Source organism: Myotis brandtii, unplaced genomic scaffold, assembly GCF_000412655.1.
Source record: "Myotis brandtii unplaced genomic scaffold, ASM41265v1 scaffold1010, whole genome shotgun sequence".
NCBI lineage: Eukaryota > Metazoa > Chordata > Mammalia > Chiroptera > Vespertilionidae > Myotis > Myotis brandtii.
In genome coordinates, this window is record NW_005353362.1 from 119,484 (window position 1) to 143,038 (window position 23,555).

Here is a 23,555-nt window from a genome sequence, read left to right on the forward strand (position 1 = left end):
AAGAGGAACAACTGTAATAATCTGAACAATAAAGATTTAATTAAAAAAAATGTGGCAACACTTTAAGCCTCTACTTATTACAAGGGGTGTTAAAAAAAAGGAATGTAATCACTTTGAATTCCAACTACAGTAGAACCCTTTATTTTACTAGTTTTGGATATGGGGTCTTTTGAGAAAAAATATTCTACAGCAAAATTTTATTAACTAAACCACATTCCACACATCATGATACTATGTGCCACATAGCCATTTTAGATGATGGGGAGAGAACTGGGGAAAAAGTGTGCAATTCCCAAGAGTAGAGTTACCGGTATCCTGAATGAAAACTGGAACTGTGAGTATATGCCTTATAAATGTAGGCACAGACATTTCTGTAACAGTATAGGAAATTTGAAATCATTATCAGGATTAAAAAGTGTTGCAAAAATATTTCAAAACCAAAATCAAGTTTTGCTTACTTTTTAAATTAATTATTGTTTATTAACTTAAGAGACATTCTTTCAAGAATATGAAATTGGTGCCCCTATTTTACCACCTCATTTCGGCTGTGCTGTATTATACTGAGAATGGTGGCAATCCTTCCCCCATCTCTACAGCTCTGCCATCTAGTGGCAGTTTTTTAACCTGCAAAACATACACTTGACTCGGCTCTGGTAACAATAACAGATGTTGATGGTTTGTCATATAGTCATTTTGTCAAGTCATTTGCAAATGCATTTGGTACACTCCATACCACTAGTCAAATATTGACTGCTTATTTATCAACAAAAAAAGTCAAAACATAAAAATAAACCTCTTATGTGTTCCACTAATGACTTTGCAGTGAATTTCTGAATTCCCCATTTACTCCGTCTTATCCACTAATGTTATATGGATAGTGATGTACCAAGGAAAAGTAAGAGTTGCAAACTTCTATAAGCAGTGGTGAAATATCCTCCTCAATTGAAGACGATGATCTGGATCACTATGCGAGGTCTCCACTCCTGTCTCCTTACAAGTTCTTGGATGTGGCCTACCAAAACATCTAGCAGCATGGAAGCAAAAAATGAACTCCTGTGCTCGCTTCGGCAGCACATATACTAAAATTGGAATGCCACAGAGAAGGTTAGCATGGCCCCTGCACAAGGATGACATGCAAATTTGTGAAGCATTCCATATTAAACAAAAAACAAAAAACTGATGAATACCCTTCTATCAAGTTTTAAATAAAACAGCAAGTATTATTTCCAACATGCATCTTAATTTTATTTTTTAAATATATTTTTATTGATTTCAGAGAGGAAGGGAGAGGGAGAGATAGAAACATCAATAATGAGAGAGAATCATTGATTGGTCGCCTCCTGCACACCCTCCACTGGAATAGAGCTGGCAACCTGGGCCTGTGCCCTGACTGGGAATCAAATGCTGATCTCCTGGTTCCTATGTTGACGCTCAACCACCGAGCCACACCGGCTAGGTGTGTCTTTTAAATCTTTTGGAACTTGCTTTCTAGCCCAAAACTGTCAACTTGAAAAGAATTTGTATCATGCTGTTGTTGGGTGGAGTGTTCTAGAAATATCAGTTAGTTAATTGAAAATCTTATATATCTTTACTGATTTTCTATCCATTTGTGCTATGGATTACTTAGGTATGTAAATACATAATTGAAAATTTGCCTATGTTCATTATAATTTTTTTTTTCACTAACGACTTTGCAGTGAATTTCTGAATTCCCCATTTACTCCATCTTATCCACTAACGTTATATGGATAGTGATGTACCAAGGAAAAGTAAGAATTGCAAACTTCTATAAGCAGTGGTGAAATATCCTCCTCAATTGAAGACGATGATCTGGATCACTATGCGAGGTCTCCACTCCTGTCTCCTTACAAGTTCTTGGATGTGGCCTACCAAAACATCTAGCAGCATGGAAGCAAAAAATGAACTCCTGTGCTCGCTTCGGCAGCACATATACTAAAATTGGAATGCCACAGAGAAGGTTAGCATGGCCCCTGCACAAGGATGACATGCAAATTTGTGAAGCATTCCATATTAAACAAAAAACAAAAAACTGATGAATACCCTTCTATCAAGTTTTAAATAAAACAGCAAGTATTATTTCCAACATGCATCTTAATTTTATTTTTTAAATATATTTTTATTGATTTCAGAGAGGAAGGGAGAGGGAGAGATAGAAACATCAATAATGAGAGAGAATCATTGATTGGTCGCCTCCTGCACACCCTCCACTGGAATAGAGCTGGCAACCTGGGCCTGTGCCCTGACTGGGAATCAAATGCTGATCTCCTGGTTCCTATGTTGACGCTCAACCCCCGAGCCACACCGGCTAGGTGTGTCTTTTAAATCTTTTGGAACTTGCTTTCTAGCCCAAAACTGTCAACTTGAAAAGAATTTGTATCATGCTGTTGTTGGGGGGGTGCTTGCAGCGATTGCCGGGACACTGAGAAGCAGGGCCTCTGAGGGCAGGACTGAGAGCAGCCATAACTGCTCACTCCGCCCTGTTGATCCCCTGGGACCCCGCCTGGCCCAAGCCATACATGGAGGCTTTTGCATATGAAAGGTCTGGCCCTTTGAAATCTGATAATTACCTAACAAACTGCAGCTGACCCAAGGCCCCAGGGCAACTTGCATTGCATCACAGCTGGCTCCTGCTGGTGTTGAACCTCTGTTGGATTATCAAATGCCAAGATACAGAAGTCTCTCCCTTGGGGCCAATTTCTTCAGGGAATAAACTCCCCATCTCTTGTTGGAGGGTAAGTCCCTGGTTGACAGTGCACAGGGATTGGGGAAGAGGGAATGTGTGTATGGGATGAGAGAAATGTTCCAACTGTCATTAATTTTACTGCTTTCCCTCCATATCTCCCATTCTATTAGGCATTCCTGAGCCTGCAGCCAAACTGGTTCCTTCTACTCCTTATCTTCATAGGCAAGCAGTATCAATGGTGTCTGCTTCTGATACAATAGTTATCCTCTTTCCGTCTTCAAATTTTTGTTGAGATCTCGTTTGCTTATGGTCTTTTTCCTCTTTATTGCTGTGGTTTTATAAATTAAAATATTATTCCCTAGCATTTTAATTGTGGTCCAGGGACCAGACATGTTTAACAAAATCACATTTCCTAGTCTTTTCTCTGCTAGTCATTTTGCTTACCTGATCAAACCATGACATTTCTGTAGCCCTTGCTGATCAGTTGCCACACGCTTCCTATGTGTTAGCTTTTCCCAGTTCTCTCTCTCTCTCTCTCTCTCTCTCTCTCTCTCTCTTTTTCTCTCTCTTTAAATTTCTATCTCTTATACCTACTTGGTATCACCTGCTCTCAGGTACCAACCCAATGCCAGTTTTACTCTGGCGACCATGTTTCTTTGGACTTTCCCTTGCTTTCATTACCTGGGGTTCAGCCTTGCACTCCAGCTGTTATGAACCCTTCTCACCAATAAAAATACGAGGAAGGCTATGGAACTGCAAAAGTGAACTTCTATGTTTCTGGCTGTCAGTGTGGGGCACCAGGAAGGAAGAATTAAAAATAATCTAATTTGGAACTGTCACTACAAGTAGTAATCACATAATCACCAGTATCTTGACCTGAAGACATTATACAATCTATAAAGAAAGCAAAGTCCCAGCTGGTTTGGCTCAGTGGATAGAGCATTGGCCTGTGGACTGAAGAGTCTCAGGTTTGATTCCAGTCAAGGGCATGTACCTTGGTTGCGGGCCCATCCTCAGTAGGGGGTGTGTAGGAGGCAGCTGATCGATGTTTCTCTTTCATCGATGTTTCTAATTCTCTATCCCTCTCCCTTCCTCTCTGTAAAAAATCAATAAAATATATTAAAAAAAAGAATTTTAAGAATTGTAAATGCTTGTCTCAAGTACTCAATAAATAATAAATTGTAACCTAGATCCTTTGCTAAAGTAGTGAATTACCAATTGAACATAGTGATTTACTGAGACTGATACAGTTGTAATTAACTAGTTATTAGTAATTGGAAAGGAGCAAATGGAAGGCCAAATATTATGGGCATGCTGTTTGTGCAGCTTTGCCAGGAAACTGCAGTTTAACACTCTCCAGGACTGTTCCCCGCAGATCTTGGGGGAGGGAACTGGACAAAGGAAGAATAGAGGCATGCCCGGTAAAGTCTGGGTGACACAGGGAAAGTACTTGTCTGTGTGGCCACTGCAAGCACGGGAAGGTTTCAGATAATCTCTTAAACAAAGCATTTTGCTCTCTTGCCTTTTGGTTCCTGCACCTGTCTCTTGCATTCCTGACTGCAGGACTCTCACGCTCCTGCATTTGCCCACATGGTCCATGGCCAGGCCATGTGATCCCCACACACAATGGACAAATGGACTGCAACTAGCTTAATGCTAAACTGGAACGGAAACTCTGGCTTTGCTTCTAGCTCTGCTGAATCCCCAACTGCACCTCTTCCACGACTGGATTAAGGGAAATGGGACTTTGAATCCCAGGGATGTAATTCCATGCAAATAAAGCTTTCTACCACATCTCATCTTCCTGTGGGGGCTTCCAAAAATGCTTATTCCAGTGGCACCCCAAGAACCCCATTCCCACTAGCAACGGAGAGAACCCATCCACTCATTTCTCAGATAACAAAACTACCCAAAGGTCCTGTTCAAAATAAACAAGAACTAGGGCAACCCTTGAACTATGAAAAGGAATGAGTTTTCAGCAATTCTAATAAAAAATCAACTAGTTTTTCCCCTCACAATCCATGGTGTCTTAAGATCTGATGAAATGTGACATATCCCATTGTTAATGCATGTGTTTCTTTTTCTAATATTTTGGTTTCTCTAAACTTCCTTCCCATAATTAGTGACATGCTCTCCAAGGACTAATCACATTTCAATTGTATTAAGAAAGGTAATGCTTAAAAGAGACAGTAAAAACATAGTTAAAAACATTGGTAACTTATGTATAAGAGGAAATCTGGAAAAACAGGCTATTTTATACCCACTTGAGACTTTGGGTATAAAAGCTTAGTCATTACCCTAATCATTCCATATGGACTGCTATGGGTTGGAGTCAAATATTCTGGGCTGTCTCTTTAAGTAGGGTAAATATCTTAATCTGCCAACCTCCTTCACCCTTAATAGAGATTAGCTATGTTTTCTCTAAATTAATGTATACCTCCCCTGCTATCTATATCCAATTAACTGTGTTAGGTTGCCTTTGGCTGGATATATCAGTTATAAGATCACCTCTCAGGCTAGTAAACAAAGCATGCATAATTTCCCTGATATTTTTCACATATGAATACTAATCACTGGAGAAAAACAGATCTGGATAATTGGGCAGCCTCCAGAACACTGCTAGAGGACTCATTAACCACCATTTAGAAATTCAGGGCTGCAGTGAAGAGCTCATTGTATAGTAAATTCCAATTTAGTTTTGTATATACAATCATTGACTGCCTCCTACACACCCCACACTGGGGATCAAGTCCGCAACCAGGGCATGTGCCCTGACCAGGAATGAAACTGTGACCATCTGGTTCATAGGTTGACACTCAACCACTGAGCCACGCCGGCTAGACCTGAATATGGTTTAAAAATTTTTATATAGCTACTTTCATATGGAATACTTTTAGCCAAATACAAAAATAATTTATAAATATGAGATGTCTATAGTGAGGTCTAAAGAGGCCAGAGATGCTGCAAAAACAAATGACTTTTTTTAGTAAATCAAATATTAAGAGATAAGCCCAGAGATAAACATCAGAAACTCCTGATTCTTTTGTCTTGCTTGGTATACAGTGGTTCTCAACCTTCTGGCCCTTTAAATACAGTTCCTCATGTTGTGACCCAACCATAAAATTATTTTCATTGCTACTTCATAACTGTAATGTTGCTACTGTTATGAATTGTAATGTAAATATCTGATATGCAGGATGGTCTTAGGCGACCCCTATGAAAGGGTCGTTCGACCGCCAAAGGGGTCTCGACCCACAGGTTGAGAACCGCTGGTATAGAACATGGGTGGTCAAGAAAATTAAGAAAACAGAGAGGGAATTGTTGAGAGAGGAACTGAATTCATTTAAGTAGGTTTCAACTTCATTTGAAATGTTTCAACATAGTGTATATAACCTATCTGGCTCTAGTTTGGGGAGTCATATGAGGTGGTGAGATCTGGAAGAACCCAATAGACTAGCTACACCCATAAAAAACAACTACGGTAGTTATGTTATCGAGCTCTTGCTTTGTGGGGAGGGGGGCTCAACATCCTCTAAAATGGTGTATGGGTTGTACTACACAAGGAGCTCTTCTCCATCTTCTTCTTGTGTGGCCACAGACTGTTGTATGTTTTTGCAATAAACAAAACAAATTTCTATGTTGATTTTATCTCCAACTACCCCATGGCTTAAAACCAATATGTTATACAATTATAGTTTATTCAGGGCTACTCAGGCTGGAAAGAAATATGAAAAACACAAGACACATGATTTGAAGAGAAATCAGTGTTATGTTTTCTCAGAGATTGTGAACAAAGGGAAACATGTTGAACTTGGATAAATGTAATGTCCTTGCAGTTATAAATGCGGGTATCTATATATATAAAAGGCTAATATGCAAAGTGTCCCCCCAGGAGTTCAATCACTCGCTATGATGTGTGCTGACCACCAGGGGGCAGCGCAGAATGAAGGAAGGCCCTGGCTAGCAGCTGTCAGCCAGGGAATGAAAGTCCTGATCGGCCCTGATTGCTGGCCAGGTCTAGGGACCCTATATGTGCACAAATTTCATGCACTGGGCCTCTAGTATAGTTCTAACAATACTGGCTGAGCTAGTGTACAGCTGTTTTCACTCCACCTATCTAAGGAACTAGGATAAGGAATTCATTGTATAATATAACAAAGTTCTTGGCACTTAAATACTTCAAATGAATGAATTATTTTCAGTGAGGGAAATCTTAATAACTCATCTTTCTTCATAGAATATAGAGGTCAGAGTGATGTTAAAAATATTTAAGTCTTTAGAGTACAAGCATATAATTGAAGAGCTTGTTAACAGGGATCTTTCCTGTGAACTCGCTGGTGGATGTGGAGGTTGGAGCTCTGGCTGAAGCCCTTCCCACACTTGCTGCACTCATAGGGCTTTTCTCCAGTATGTACTCTCTGGTGGATGAGGAGTTTGGAGCTCTGGCTAAACCCCTTCCCACACTTGCCGCAGTGATAAGGCTTTTCCCCAGTGTGAACTCTGAGATGGATGCGGAGATCTGAGCTCTGGCTGAAGCCCTTCCCACACTCATAGCACTGGTAAGGCTTCTCCCCTGTGTGTATGCACCGGTGAATGTGAAGGTTCGAACTTTGACTGAAGCCCTTGCCACACTCTCCACATTTGTAGGGCCTCTCTCCTGTGTGGACTCGCTGGTGGATGTGCAGGTTAGAGCGCTGACTGAAGCTCATTCCACACTCCCCACACTCATAGGGCTTCTCACCAGTGTGCACTCGCTGATGGATATGCAATTTGGAGCTCTGACTAAAGCCCTTCCCACACTTGTCACATTTATAAGGTTTCTCGCCTGTATGGACTGCATGATGAATAAGCAGACTTGAACTCCTTGTGAAGCCCTTCCCACACTTGTCACACTTATAAGGTTTCTCATCAGTGTGGATGGCTTGATGGATGAGGAGACTTGAGCTCCTCACGAAACCCTTCCCACAATGCTCACATTTGTAGGGCTTTTCTTTTGTGTGGTCTCTCTGATGAAGTAGTAGTTCTGAGCTCTCCCTGAAGTCCTTACCACACCAACTGCATTGGTATTGTTTCTCTGCATTGTGCATTTTCTCACATGGATGACTATCTGAGCTGGTATTAGGTATTTTTCCAGAGTCATAATGGTTACAGGGATGCTTCTCTGTAGGAGCTCTCTGATGACTGACCACCCGTGATTTCCCACCATAAATGTTATTACAGTTACAGTCAAAGGGATCCAAGGATTCTTTCAATTGGCTCTTCTGGCAAATAGCTTCACCACTGAACAATGGTGAGACCAGTTCTATTACATCAGACACAAGTTTAATATGAAGGGTCTCTGAACAGTGGCCTATGGGCGGACTTTTCCCTCCTAATACTTTTCTCTCAGTACTTTCTTCTGTTACAAACAGACTTTTTCTCTCCTGAGGATCCTGGGGCTCATTCTTACAAAATGTCACTGAGGAGTCCTGTGTGGCCACTTGGCTCGGAACTTTCAAAGACAAATACTCTTCACTTTCCATGGCACTTAAATACTTGTTGACATCACCACCTTGAAGGGTCACCCACTGCTCTTGTTGCTGGAAACATGAGAAGATGCTTCTCCCCACTTTTGACAAAGGGAAAGATCTAGCTCAGGCCTCCTGTACATTTCTCCGTGAAGATTCACAATGTAATCCTTACTCCCAGTTATGGTACTGGCCATCTCTTCCAAAATTAGCCAGCAGAAAAGCTCTTCATGTAAAAGATCCCCAAGTCCTTTCTCTTGAAGATTATCCACAGAATTTTCATTCAAGTCTTCTAGGGAACAAAGAAAATTCAATGATAAAAACAAACAATGGACGCTGCGATCTATTAAAAGTCAGCCCTCAACACAAGGGTTTGTAAAAAAACACACACAAAACAAACAAACAAACAAAAAAACAAATAAACAATGGATAGATTTCAAGATTTCAGAAGTGGAGTGTTTAAGTCTTGAAGCCTTAATAACTAGGAAATAGTTCAGTCTTGTCCTTATAGTCATGTACTTTGGATTAATGTCAGAGAAAAGACTTTGTACACAAAATATAAATCTTGTCACTTTTATGCATAGCCAATAAAAGTATTCCTCCCCTGCCCTACTTGGTTTGGCTCAGTAGATAGAGCATTGGCCTGTGGACTGAAGGGTCCCAGGTTCGATTCCAGTCAAGGGCACATGCCAGGGTTGTGGGCTCAATCCTCAGTAGGGGGCGTGCAGGAGGCAGCCTATCAATGATTCTCTCTCATCATTGATGTTTCTATCTATCTCTCCCTCTCCCTTCTTCTCTGAAATCAATAAAAGAAAAAAATATATATATTTAAGAAAGAAAAGTATTCCTCCCCCAACTCTGCAGAAGGCTATGAATCCCACATCCTTGCCACAAATTACATTTTGGTTCACTTTACTTCATTTTATTTTAAGTAAATTTTGCATTGAATTGGTAATTCACTTTAATAGATGCTGGGGATACAAGAAAGTAAACAAGCTAGAGCCTACTGGGGAGAAAGACAAATATATCAACAATGATAGCATTATATCAATGCTAAAGTGCATCCTGGAGAGGAAAGCAGGAGCCAGAATAAAGGGCTTGGTGTGTACTACTAAGGATTTAGGGCTAAAACCTTTAAAGATTTATAGCTATTAAAGGATTTCAATTGGGAATGAAAGATTGACTTGCTCATCAGAAATGAGCAAGACTTTAGGTAGAGAGACAACTGCTGTAGCAAATTAGAAATGGTAAGGATGAGTTATGGAGAGAGAGGGAGAGGGACATTCTAAATCATATGATGAGTAACTAGAAGGGAAAGGAGGCAGCAAGCATGATCCCCAAGTTTCTTGCTTGAGTGACTAGGTTTAGGGGTATTATGTAATAAGATAGGGAATGCAAAAGGAAAAGGCTGGAGTGGAGAAGGACAGACAACAAGCTTTAAATCTGATGTTTAATTTGTGGTGCTGGTGGAATCTTCTTACTGTTCAGTAAGCACTGGGATATATGGATCTGGAACTTCTGAGGGAGAACTGTGCTAAAAATACAAATTTTTAGACTTACTAGTATATATGTTGGTTAAAACAATTAGAGTGAAAATCCTAATATTACAATGAAATAACAAAAAAGAAATCTATAAAAGACTTAAAAAAAGTAAGAGTTGTCATCACCAGAATAAAATGTTGAGAAACTTCCCAGATGATAAAGAGCAGATGAATTGGGAATAATGGAGAAACTAGAAAACTAGAAACTAGAAAAAAAAATTGAACAGTTCAAGCTATGTACAGGAGATGATTTCTGAAGGAATAAGAGATCTTCTCAAGAAGTCCTAGAAATTCAAATAATTCAAATTCCAAAGTCAGAATCAATGACTACAAAATAAGAGAGGTTTATCCTGGAAATTCAGGTTTTTAAATTCCTGTTAGACATTTCTGATGGTTAGACTAGTTGTTGCTATTATCAGCATCATACTCCCAACCATCCTTTTCCCAACAAAAATGACATATTGGGTAGCTACCAGAAGTAGCCCCATACAAAGTCTTAAGAACAAAGTAAATGATCTGCTAAAGAAAGACTCCTAATAGTATTAGTTGGGCTGAAAAGAGAAGCAGAAGTGGAGGTAATGCTAACCTGCACAATGGCAGGGCTGGTTAAGGTACAAAAAGAAGCAATTGACTCCAGGACAGAGCCTCAAGGTAACCCCTGAAGTGGAATTTCTGACAAGGTAGATATCTCAGAGCTGGAGATCAAAGCATGGATGCCTCAGATAACTTACTTGTCTGAAAAGGCACCCTGAAAAAGGAGTCTATACCACTCACCATCTGGATTCCGATATCCATTCCAAGCCCAGTTAGAAGAGCTGTTCCTTGCTAGTAGAGCCTGCATGCACCAAAGAGGGTTGGGCATCAGCTGAGGATGTATACCTCAGTATCATACTGTGCACAAAAAAGACTTTGTGGGGAAAATGGGACAATAAAAAATGTAGGCAGACAAAAAAAGTAGAAACTAATTTTCATAAAGACTGGCACAGATTCAGGAAATAGTGAACAGAAGATCAAACCTGCCAGAATGGCTGCCATCAATAAACCAACAAAAACAAGTGCAGAGAAAAGGGAACACTAGTGCACTGTTGGTGGGAATGCAGACTGGTGCAGCCACTGTGAAAAACAGTATGGAGTTTCCTCAAAAAATTAAAAGTGGAACTGCTTTTTTATACACGTCTGGGTATATATCCTAAGAATCCAGAAACACCCATTAGAAAGACTATATGCACCCCTCTCTTCATAGCAGCATTATTTACAATAGCTAAGATCTGGAAACAGCCCAAGTGCCCATCAGCAGATGAGTGGATAAAAAAGCTGTGGTACAGTGACACAATGGAATACTATGGGACTATAAAAAAAGGAAATCTTGCCCTTTGTGACAGCATGGGTGGACCTAGAGAACATTATGCTAAGTGAAATAAGCCAGTCAGAGAAAGACAAGTACCATATGATTTCACTTATATGTGGAATCTAATGAACAAAATAAACTAACAAACAGAATAAAAACAGACCCATAGATACAGAGACTAGACTGACAGCTGTCAGAAGGGAGGGATTGAGGGATAGGTTGACAAAGGTGAAGGGGGTGAGCAAACTCCTTCTACCCCAAACCCAGAGACAGAAAACAGTATGGTGATTATTAGAAAGAAAAGGGGATTGGGGAACATTGAATAGCGTAAAGGGGAAGTAAATGGTGATTGAAGGAGACTTGACTTGGAGTGGTGAACACATAATACAATATATGGATGATCTATTATAGAACTGTAAACCTGAAACCTATATAATTTTATTAACCAATGTTGTCCCAATAAATTCAATAAAAATTAAGAAGTCTTGATCAGTATATATTTTAATGGCCACATGTTTTTCTCTTACCAGTATATGACCCTCTATAATTTGTATAACCAACCCCCTCTGATATATTTGGTGAGTAATTATTTCACTGTATTAAATAATTCTATAATGACTGTTCACAATTTTCAGTTGAAGTTATTGATTAATTCCTTAGGGCAGATACCTAAAAATGAATTATTTCATCAGAAATGTTTCAGGCTCTTTGCTTCAAGCAGTCAAAAGCTTTTTGAGAAAAACTGTATCAGCTATACTCCTATCTATCTCTAGATAGATGTTGTCTTATATTCAGAAGGGGAGATGAATGAATCTCTGATGTGTAAGAAAAGAAGCAAAGGGAACTAGATACTGCAGGGCAGTGGGGTTTTTAATGAAAATAAAGTCCAAGCAAAGATGGTGCAAGACCAAGGTGGTGAAAACGTGGGAGAAGACGGAGTACAGATAAGAAGGTCAGCGTGAATGAGAAAGACCACAACTTTCTGAAAAGCTAGAAGGGAGAGTAAGTGAATAGATACAGGTAGATCAGTTTGTGGAAAGTATCCTTGAAGCCTCAGCTTTTTCCACAGACCGGAGAACTTCAAAGAGAACTCCTTAAACATTTAAAAAGGGACTCCTCTTAGTTTCCTCAAAAAATTAAAAATGGAACTGCCATTTGACCCAGTGATCCCACTTCTAGGTATATATCCTAAAAAACCCAAAACACCAATCAGAAAGAATGTATGCACCCCTAAGTTCATAGCATCATAATTTATAATAGCCAAGATCTGGAAATAGCCCAAGTGCCCATTAGACAATGAGTGGATAAAAAAAGCTGTGGTACCTTTATACCATGGAATATTATGCAGCTGTAAAAAAAGAAGGATCTCTTATCCTTTGAGACAGCCTGGAGGGACCTGGAGAGTATTATGCTAAGTGAAATAAACCCATCAGAGAAAGGTAAGTCTCACATGATCTCACTCATATTAACTGATGAACAAAATAGACCCAGAGATACAGAAGTATAGAATAGACTGTGGAATCTCAGAGGGAAGGCGAGGGAGGGGGGGTGGGTCGGAAGAGATCAGTCAAAGAATGTGTATGCATATATGCATAACCCACGGACACAGACAATAGGGTAGTGAAGGGCTGGTGGTGGGGTTGGGGTCGGGCTAGAAGGGGTCAATGGGGGAAAAAAGAGGACATGTAATACTTTCAACAATAAAGATTTAATTAAAAAAATAAAATATAAAAAGGGACTCCTCTTTCATGTTTTTGTAACTTGCCATGATGCCTTGCTGATTCCTTTGGAGTTCGTTCTTCATTATGTAATTAACTTCAACTTTGTGCAACTGGAAGATCATATCTGGGAAATACACAGGGATTGGGTAACTGTGCAGAAGGAAAATCAGTACCAAATTCTGCCGTATGAGGGATGGATCAGGTATGATTTCTCAGATGACTCAGTAAAGCTACAATTCTCCAGTTCTTACCAAGTAAAGTTCTTTAGCTGCTTAGAATAATCAGAAACATCCCTTTGTGTCAAAAAGAAATTAGGAAACTCTGATTCCTGAACTACAACTCCTGGGGCCCCATCACTATTTAAAATTGAAGAAACAAAGACTCCAATGGGCAGGTGTCCAGGTTCATGTTCTTACCCATTGAGACCAAGTGGCTGTAGGGCTGCGGCATCTCAGCTCTGTGCAGCTTCCTGTGAGCAGGGTCCAGGGGACCCCACTCCTCCTCAGTGAAGTCCACAGAGAAATCCTCGAATGTTACTGGCTCCTAAAACAGTAAGCGCTCCTCCTTTACTGACAACGATCTGCACAAATGCCCTGGAAGGAAGGTGAAGTTGGGAGCACTTGAAAAGGTGAGAAGGGTAGAGAAGCGTGCAGTTCAGGGATCTGAGGGGTCCAAATCAAGTTTTGTTGGAAACTCTTTCCTTTCTCATCTACTTCACTACTTCCTTCGAAACCCTTCCTCTCCTGCCCACAACTCACTCAGGCTCAAGCCAACCAGCTGCTTAATCTTTCCATGTCACTGTGATCTCATGGTCATTGCTGAGTTGTCCTTTCCACCCATTCCTACTATTATCCTGACAACTTCCACACACCTGAGAACAATTTACCCAACAGCCTAACCTGACATTTTTAACCTCTATAGTCCCAATGATCTGTCTCTTTTCACACTCAATTACCATAATCAGGGCCATTTCACTACTTGGACCACTCTGCTTTTGAAATATTAATATCTTCATAGCTATACTTTTAAAACATCTTCCAATTCTTTCTGTTCTTCCTTTTCTATCACACCTGCTTTATCAAGATCATCATCCTTTAACCTTTTGTCTTTTCCTCTCAGCCACAGTATACTTAAGATCTCAAATTTTTCCATAGTCATATCAATCCTATGTCCTTTCTTCTTCTAAACCAAGTACTTGAACATCATTGGAAAAAATAAAATAGCACATATACATACAACCATAACACACTCTCTAGGTATTTGCAAAAACTTATCTCTATCTCCTTCCTCCTTAACTCCAGGCTCCAACTTTCCACCTAACATCTACACTTGGGTATCTAAAAGGCCCTTAAAACTTAGTAAGCCTCAGCAGACCTCTTCCTCTCAATATCCATCCATATCTGCTCTTCTCGGCTGCCACTCCTTGCTTGCCGGCCAGCGGCCTGGCCTCAGCTCCCGCTGGATGAGTCCAGGTCATGCAGGCCCCTAGGCGGTGTGTGGGCCTCATGGCACACCTTGAGAGTTCGAGCACCTGATGAAGAAGTGCTTCGTGACCATCAGCTGCAACTGGTCACATGGCTCGGTGGACGTGAGCTTGGGCCACCCGAGCTTCATCTTGCCGTGCCTGGAGATCTCCAAGCTCCAAGGGGGCGGCAATGGCTGGGTGGCGAGCTGCTTCGGCAAGAACGGTGTGTTTGTGGAAGGGAGGGTGGGGGAGCACAGGGCGCTGTGCTGCAGTTCCGGCGCGAGTGAGTGGGGGCCTGAGTCCCAGGGACCTGGACCCCAACCCATGACCCAGGACTCCAGGTCTTCTTCTTCTTTTTTTTTTTTTATAAATATATTTTATTGATTTTTTACAGAGAGGAAGGGAGAGGGATAGAGAGCTAGAAACATCGATGAGAGAGAAACATTGATCAGCTGCCTCAAGCACACCCCCCACTGGGGATATGCCCGCAACCAAGGTACATGGCCTTGACCGGAATCGAACCTGGGACCCCTCAGTCCGCAGGCCGACGCTCTATTCACTGAGCCAAACCAGTCAGGACAGGACTCCAGGTCTTCGTCCTACCCACAAATAGGACCCAGCAAGGACCCTGACCCTATCCATCCTACACACAACCAGGACCTGGACCACAGCCCCTGGGCGCGTTCCTATGACCCACCCGACCCCCACACCTCACCTGGCTGGATCACAAACTATGAACTCAATCTCCTTGCCTGGGCCCCATTCACAACCAGGGCACAGACTGCAGCCCTCCACCCTCACCTTCCCAAAGCTGGAGGCTTAGGCTCCTGTGCATGTGGGTGCAGGTTTGATTGGTTCCTCTGTGTGTTCTGGGAGTTTGCATATATTTTTCATAACCAGCTTGTAGATAGTCCTGAACAGAAATGTTAAACTCTGGTTGGTGGAACTGCCTAAAACCAAAATCTGCATTTTTTTCAACCGAGAAAAAAACACACAAAATCTGCTCTTTCCTAGTTGTGCCCATTTTAGTAAATGTCACATGACCCACCCAATTACTCAAGCCCACATCCTAGAAGTCATTTTGATTCTTTTCTCTCTTCCTCACATTTTATCAATCACCAAGTCCTATCAACTCCACCTCTAAAACATACCTAAATCTACCCACTTCTATCTTGCACTATTAGCATTGTGAGTCACAGCTCTCCTTAACTCTCCACCTCCTGATATGTATCTCTTGCTCCCCCACACAATGAATTTCCCACATGGTAGCCAGGGTGATCTTTTTTAAAAAAATACATATTTTTATTGATTTCAGAGACGAAGGGAGAGGGAGAGATAGAAACATCAATGATGAGAGAGAATTACCGATCAGTTGCCTCCTGCACACCTTCTACTGGGGATCACGCCCTCAACCAAAGTACATGCCCTTGACTGGAATCGAACCCGGGACCCTCAGTCTGCATGCCGACGCTCCTCCACTGAGCCAAACTAGCTAGGGCCAGGGTGATCTTTTAAAACATACACCATGTCAGGCATGAAATCCTCCAAAAACTTTTCAATGGACATCGAGTAAAATCAACTCTTCCTTCTGGTCTGCCAGGCTTTATAGACTGAGGTCTTGTCAATTCTCCAGCTTAGAGTCACTCCTCCCTCCTGTGTTTCACTATGCTGATCCTAGACCACATCAAACATCCCAACTTAGGGAATCTGCACTATTGTCCTCTCTGCTCAGAATGTTTTTTCCCACATCTTTCACATGCCTGGTTCCTTATTCAGGTCTCAGCTGAACTGCCATCTCCTCTGAGAAGCATTTCCTTGACCATAATCCACAGTTGCACAAAAAATCAAACGAATAAAAAAACACCTGTTCTAGGTAGTTTTGCATAGCATCTTTTCCACAAGCATTTTTATTGCAAACATTATCCCTGCTAACTCACTGGCTGTAAGGCAATTCTGCTATACAAACCAAACAGCCCTAACCGGTTTGGCTCAGTGGATAGAATGTGGGCCCACTGACTGAAGGGTCCGAGGTTTGAATCTGGTCAAGGGCATGTACCTTGGTTGTGGGCATGATCCCCAGTAGGGGGTGTGCAGGAGGCAGCAGATCAGTGTTTCTCTCTCATCAATGTTTCTTTTTTTTTTTTTATTTTATTGATTTTTTACAGAGAGGAAGGGAGAGAGATAGAGAGTTAGAAACATCGATGAGAGAGAAACATCGATCAGCCGCCTCCTGCACATCTCCCACTGGGGATGTGCCCGCAACCCAGGTACATGCCCTTGACCGGAATCGAACCTGGGACCCTTCAGTCCCCAGGCCGACGCTCTATCCACTGAGCCAAACCGGCCTTGGCACATCAATGTTTCTAACTCTCTATCCCTCTCCCCTCCTCTCTGTAAAAAATCAATAAAAATGTATTTAAAAAAACCACACAAAACAAAACTGGTTGACAGTTCAATTTTTTTGGTTTATTTGATTTCATTTCTCTATTGATAAATCAATTAACTGCTGTAGAAAAGATAAAAGAACTGGTTAACTGTTTTTGTTTGTTTTCACTTCTCCACAACAAATCAACAACCTTCAGCAGACAATGTATTTAAGCAAGTTGTCAGTTTGATTTCATTTCTTAATTGACAAAATTCTCAGTTACTCCCATTTTTGCATTATATGTGAATCTGAGCTAGTCGTCATAATGGTCTGTACAGTGACAGGTAGACATGGTGGTGCTCTTAAAGCAGAGAGCATTTCTTCCCGATAACAATGATTGGGCCCAACAGTTTATTTCTTATTTTTTGAAATTGATTTTTAGAGAGAGAGAGAGAGAAAGAAGGGGGAGGGAGAGAAACATCGATTTGTTGTTCCACTTATTTATGAGTTCACTGATTGATTTCTGTATGTGCCCTGACCAGGGATCAAACCCACAACCTTGGTGTACCAGGACAATGCTCTAACCAACTGAGCTATCCGGCCAGGGCCATGATTTCTTTTTTAAACACATTACAATGGCCTTGTTGAGGGCTCAGAGTTAAACCCACATTTCTCACAGCATAAAAACAATGCTAAGGTACAATCCACAAAATAAAATCAGTTATTTGAGCAGTATTCCCATGAACCTACACATATTTTAAAATGTATTTGAATATTTTGCATTTCAAATACATCTTTTAAGTTTTATGCCCTTTTTAGTGCCACTTTTATTTTTTTGTGATTTTTATTTTAATGGAAAAATTGCCATTACTAATTGCTAATTACTTAGGCATGAAAATGCTTGTGGCAAAGATGTCTACATCAAAAATACCAGATATGCCCCCAAACTATCACTTCTCCCTGTATTCTTATGCCTTATCTCATTTTCTTACTCATTTGTTTTCTTATTTACTGTCTATCTCTCCCCATTAAGATGTAAGTTCCCTAAGAACAGAGAGGCTGTCTGATTTGTTCATAGCTGTGTCCTGAAGGCCTCACATGGGGCCTGGCACCTAAGAGGAGTTAACTTTACAGTGAATCTGGCTCCTCAGGGTTTCTTCAATGGACATTTTCAAACTGCTTCTGGTAAGTTTCTCATGTGTCACAGACTGATAGTTTGTAAAATACAATAAAAAAGATATAAAATACCAACACCAATTTTTAAAAGTATTAGATTTAACAGATATAAAGGTTTCAAACACTCAATCTCTGTCCTTAGGTTAGGGTAGGCAGCTGGTCAATTACTGACAAAAGAGAAGGGAGCTAAACTGGCTGAGTCTGATCGACTAGGAAGCTACAGGTTCCAGACACTCCAGGGGATGATAGCTGCATCACCTCCCCCTCCCCAAGGGGATTAACATCCCTTCCTCCCCTGAGTAGGGAGGAAGGACTGCCCTCCTATCTCCCCAGGGACCAGTCAGGGGCTCCCCCGGATTACTAGGGGCAGGGAGAAATAGTAAAGGGGAAATTCCTCTGCTGAGGCATGTGCAGTAGAAGCCAAAATGGCAAACACACAGGGGAGGTGCCTAGTCTGGGAAAAGGATCAGACAGAATAAGGGCGTGGAACCCCAGAAGATCCAGGAAAGGGATTGGTTAGGGGAGGGTCCAGCACAAGCCCGTGAAGAATTAGGAAGGCGATTGTTTAGTTGGAAAGAAAGCCTATTCTCTCCCAAACCCAAGGGGAAGCGTAACAAAGGCCAGCAGTTCATTGTTTGTGCATTGGAGCGCTCTCTCCCCTATTAGCAGCTGCGGGTGAGCTGGAACTCAGCACTGGGTCGTGGCCCGGCACCATTGAGCACTGGCGGCAGATGTGCAGATGGGGAAATGAGACACAGGCAAGTGCAGCCGGGAACAAAGACTGCGCTGGACTACTTGGAGCCCAGGGTGACGGCACTGCAGTTCTGGGTCCTGAGCCCTCCTGGTGGGCACTTGTGCTCACCAGGCCCAGGACTTCTTTTGCAGGGAGATGGACCTGAGCCACCTGGGGGCAGTCCTTTATTTCACTCCAATAAATCTGACACTACGCTCAAGTCCTCCTGTGCATGGGTCCCCGAAATGCATTTCTTGCGACACCGTGAAAGAATCCTGTTTCCACCGGCAACACTTATATCTTTGTATACCGGTAACCAACTGTGGGCTGCCAGCAGTCTACAGGCCACATGCTGAAAAGCAGAGGACAGAATATACACAAAACAACCGAGAGCTAAGTGAAGCCCAAAGGAGCAACTCAACTCTGACATGCCCGGTAACCTTCAGAAGGGTCACATCTTAGGACTGAGGCTGAAGGGGCACCACCTACTCCTTCCTCAGGAAATTGAGGACAACCAGCCCTTCCCTCCTACCCCCCAGGAATGACCTGACCACTAGTCACCAGTGGAGAAGGTGATAGTGAGGCAAATGGCAGTTTGTCCTCAAGGTCACAGGTCTCCACTGTGTCTGAGGAAGGGCTAGAGCAGCCTGCAAGGCCCTGCAAAAAGGTGGGACAAAGAAGAAATGGAAGTGGAGGTGTTGCCCAAGAGGGACATAAATGAACCCTCTCTCACAACAGGGCCAGGTGAATATCAAGCCGTTGGATTTGCCACTTTTTCAACCAGACTTCTTGACCTCAAGAGAAAAAGGTTTCTTTCTGTCCAATGCTAACTTCTTCCTATGCATTTCAGATCAAATCCTTGCTTCCCTTCTGAGATTCAAGTCCATCAGTTATTTTTTTCCCTTTTATATTTTATTCATTTCCCACCCCATTGTCTGGGTTGTCTAAGACACCCTCCCTACCTCAACAATATTCAGGTAACTTCAGATCTTGTCAGTGCTGTTTCCTAAATCTCCATCCAACGTGATACCTATTCTTTACTCCCACTGCCACTGTCCTAGGTAAGGCCTTCATTTCTTACCTAGACCACAAGAATTCCTTACCAAGTCTTCAAATACATGTTCTACCATTTTTCAATTCATAGATTAGATAGATTTAGTAATTTTTAAAAATCCCACAAAGTGGTGGAGAGAATTTTGTGCTGAGAATGAAAAGGTTGTGTTGATGGACTATAAACTTTGTAGCAGGTCGAAAATTCGAAGATGAGGAATGGTATGACAGTGGACCAAATGTAAGGAATCAGAGGAAGAAAATAGTGGTCCTGCTACAGAAGACAAAGTTGGAACTAAAAGACCCTGAATAATGAACAGTCTCCCCGGTATCAGTGGAGTGCATGGGTCACCCAGGTGGACCTCGTGCTTACTCTGGGAAAGTGGACTCAGTATCCTGAGGGCCAACCCAGGTGGAAGGTCACAGGACTAGTAGTTTCCTGTCCCTCCCACCACCCCACCGCCCACCAAAAATGCCGAACTCCCCCAAACTACACACATCACATGGCTTTTTACTTTCTTTCCAGAGCCCTTCCTAGCTGAGTCCAACAATTTACTTTGGAGGGGGCAGGACACAGTAATGCAGGAGGTGGCCAGGAGCTGTAGTCACACTGGATTACCTGTAGTCATCTAAACGTCATACTCTAGTCTAGAATAGCCGTTTACACCTTGATTCTGCTCTGACATCTATTTCTCTCATCCATTTCGGAATTACTTTCAGTTTCAGGACAATCAACAACCTCCTTTCTGAAGCATGAGGATGAGTTAGGTGCGTTCTCCTCCATCTCACAGCATCTTTCATATACATCTACTATAGCTATTAAGACTGTCTCCCAAATTGGCTAGAAGATTTTAAAGGATAGGAGCCATGCTCAACTAATCTTTAAATTCTCAACAACTAGCACAACGAGCTCAGAATCTAAATGGTATTTATAAATTTACATTCAATTTAAAAGAATAATCAAATGCTACAAGTAAACCGCGAGCACATCAAATTCAACACTCTCATTTTCAGATGAGAAAACTAAGGTTCATAATGGTGAAGTGACTTACCCAAGTCACAGAGGAAGGGATGGTTAAATGGCAACTGCTGCCTCTCAGCAGACTCAGGACAATGCCTGGTAAATAAAAACATTCCGCAAGTATTGGTGGGATGAAGTCCCTTCTTTAAATTCAGTTATTAATATACACCAGAACCTCAAAATTTATTACACTAGCAATCCACAATTTCATCAGCAGTGAAAAAATAATCTTCACTTGGAAACAGATAAAAGAGAAGGAAGGAAAATATAGACACACTGGGTCTTCCTACTCATGCTAAGCTCCCTTGAAGTCCTCAATCACTTTGCAAGGCACAGCGATGGCATGCTCTCAGTACCTTGAGGCCTTTTACTGTCCTTTATACAAACCAATTAAAAAAAATATATATATTTTTAATTCATTTCAGAGATGAAGGGAAAGAGATTCAGAGACAGAAATCAATGATGAGAGATAATAATTGACCAGCTGCCTCCTGCAGACCCCACACTGGGGATCGAGCCTGCAACCCAGGCATGTGACCTGACCGGGAATCAAACCTCGACCTCCTGGCTCATAGGTCGATGCTCAACCACTGAACCACACCAGCCGGGCCAAACCAATTGTTATAGGAGTTCACGGTCACTTCCTATGTATGTGAGGATTGTGTTCGCTAAGCAAAAAGATGGTCTTGGTTAAGAACCAATTATTTTTTCCTTAAAATTCAGCCTGATTTATATTTTGTTCACATAGTTTCTGGTGTCATGACCTGTTCAGTTATAGCGAAGAAACGACCTGGAGTTAGAAAACATGGGGCTTTCCTCCTGCTCTGCTGGTCTCTGCCACCAGGACCGGGCGCTTCCTTCCGGCTCCCTCAGAATCAGCGGTCTCCTCGGTTAAGTGATGGCACCAAGGCAGAGGGGCTGGCCGACCCTGCCATCGAAAGCATTCTACGATTCTAAGTGCCAATCTTGAGGTAACTTTCTAGAAATGGTTTTATGGAGACAAATGAAAAATCGATTTTTTAAAAAAAGTGCTAATTGGTAATTTAACAATTTATTGTACCACTTAAACATGTAGATATGTTGGTAAGCAATCGGAGCATAAAAGATGGACCTTTTACCTGTCTTAGAGAAGCTCACATCGAGCAAGTAGAGAAATATCTGACAATAAATGCAACAAATTAATGGATGTACAAAGATCGAGGAGACAAAAAAAAGTGAAATTTCTCTTTTTAGTAGGTCTGGGAGTGGTGGCACCTAGGAACCTTAACTCTTAAAAAACACTACAAATAATTCTAATACACAGCCTGGTTGACGAGCATTTCTGGGAGTGAGTGGGTTTTCCTGCGACCACTTAGCAAAGAACTGACCATGTAACAGCTTTGAATGACTTTCAATATGAATGAAGTGTCTACAGGAAAAGGCAGGCTTTAACAGAGACAACCAAGCAAAGATGCTGTGTGGAGTCTTTCAATAAAAGAGCTGAGCCCAGTGCTCTGGGGAGGGAGCCAAGATCAGGAAGAGGGCAGCTCAGTGAAAACTGGTGTGTAATTTAAAGGCAGCGGAGACCTGTGCAGCAACTGATGGCTGGATGCCTTAGTCCATGCCCTTAGGACAGAGGTCGGCAAACCGCGGCTCTCGAGCCACATGCGGCTCTTTGGCCCCTTGAGTGTGGCTCAGTACAGTGCGATTGAAACTTCGTGGCCCTTGTGCAGAAGTTGGTTTTCGGCCTGGGCGAGTCTATTTTGAAGAAGTGGCATTAGAAGAAGTGGGGGGTGTTGGGCGGTCGGGCGACAGGAGACGCAGCACGGGGGAGGCGCCAGCAATTCATGCACAAGTTGAGTGAGCCAGTCAGTCAGCAGTCTCATTGTGCAGTGGTTAGGTATGTTGAGATGGTTTGGACATATAGAGAGGATGAACGAAAGGAGAGAGACGAAACAAGTATACAAGACGAGTGTGGATGGGAGAGTTGGAAGGGCGAACGTACCTCAATCAGATTGACGTTTTTAGCAAAGGCCAGCTTAGGAGTACCTTAATTAAGTTAATAACAATGTACCTACCTATATAGTTTAAGTTTAAAAAATTTGGCTCTCAAAAGAAATTTCAATCATTGTACTGTTGATATTTGGCTCTGTTGACTAATGAGTTTGCCGACCACTGCCTTAGGATATCAATGTTGCTACACCCATATCTATAAAATACCGTATGTCTCACACTGGAGTCCGACAATAAAGGGAAAAATGACACACAGAACAAAGACAGGACCTGATATCTGATGTCCATTAATGCTGATGTCCTTCCTGGGTCCCAGGAAAGAAAGGTTACTTGCATTCTCAGGGAGACAGCATTTTCAGAGGAGAAACCCCAACTCACCTGGAACTTGGTCATGCCCTCGCGCAGCACAGTCCTGGGAAGCCGGAGCTAGCAAAAGGGAAAGAGTAATGAAGATCAAGTTCCCCAGCTCCTGCTCCTGCAGGAAACCCTCTCGAGGCGCCTGTCCTGTCTCCCCGCACGGTCCCCCTCACTCTCTCCACTGGGCTTTGGGTCACTAGATCAAGCGCCCCCCACCCCCCCAGGTACATCCTGCCGCCCCTAGCAGCTCCAGGATGTGTCCACTTTCGGCCCTCAAGTTCTAGTTGGAGCAGTAGGGGCTCTCGGGTTGGAGGTATCGTCTATCGTGATGAATTTTGGATGCCCGCGACGCCTTCCTCAACCTGACTCATTTTTTGGGGTGCAGGGCTAAGATGCAACCCTTTAATGAGGACAGTGTTGTGGGGACAGAAACCTCGGCCCCTCACGGGAGCCCTGCTCGATTGCCTCGTGTCCACTTGAAACCTCCTTGAAAGAAGGCCAGTCACCGGGCAGAAAAGGCCAACCACGAAGCCCCCAGGAGCGCAGGCGAGAGCAGGGCCCCAGGAGCCGCAGGG

At 42.4% G+C, this 23,555-nt stretch overlaps 1 protein-coding gene across 1 annotated transcript in view; it reads right to left on the minus strand.

The window, feature by feature from the left end:
* Nucleotides 1-6,453: 6,453 nt before the first annotated feature.
* ZNF239 (zinc finger protein 239) overlaps nucleotides 6,454-23,555 on the minus strand; it is a 17,267-nt gene continuing 165 nt past the window's right edge. Inside the window, 3 exon segments of the mRNA XM_005853211.2 lie at nucleotides 6,454-8,270; nucleotides 8,273-8,503; nucleotides 23,002-23,049. Of these exon segments, the coding sequence (XP_005853273.1) occupies nucleotides 7,012-8,270; nucleotides 8,273-8,408 (1,395 nt within the window). The 5' untranslated portion in view covers nucleotides 8,409-8,503; nucleotides 23,002-23,049 and the 3' untranslated portion in view covers nucleotides 6,454-7,011.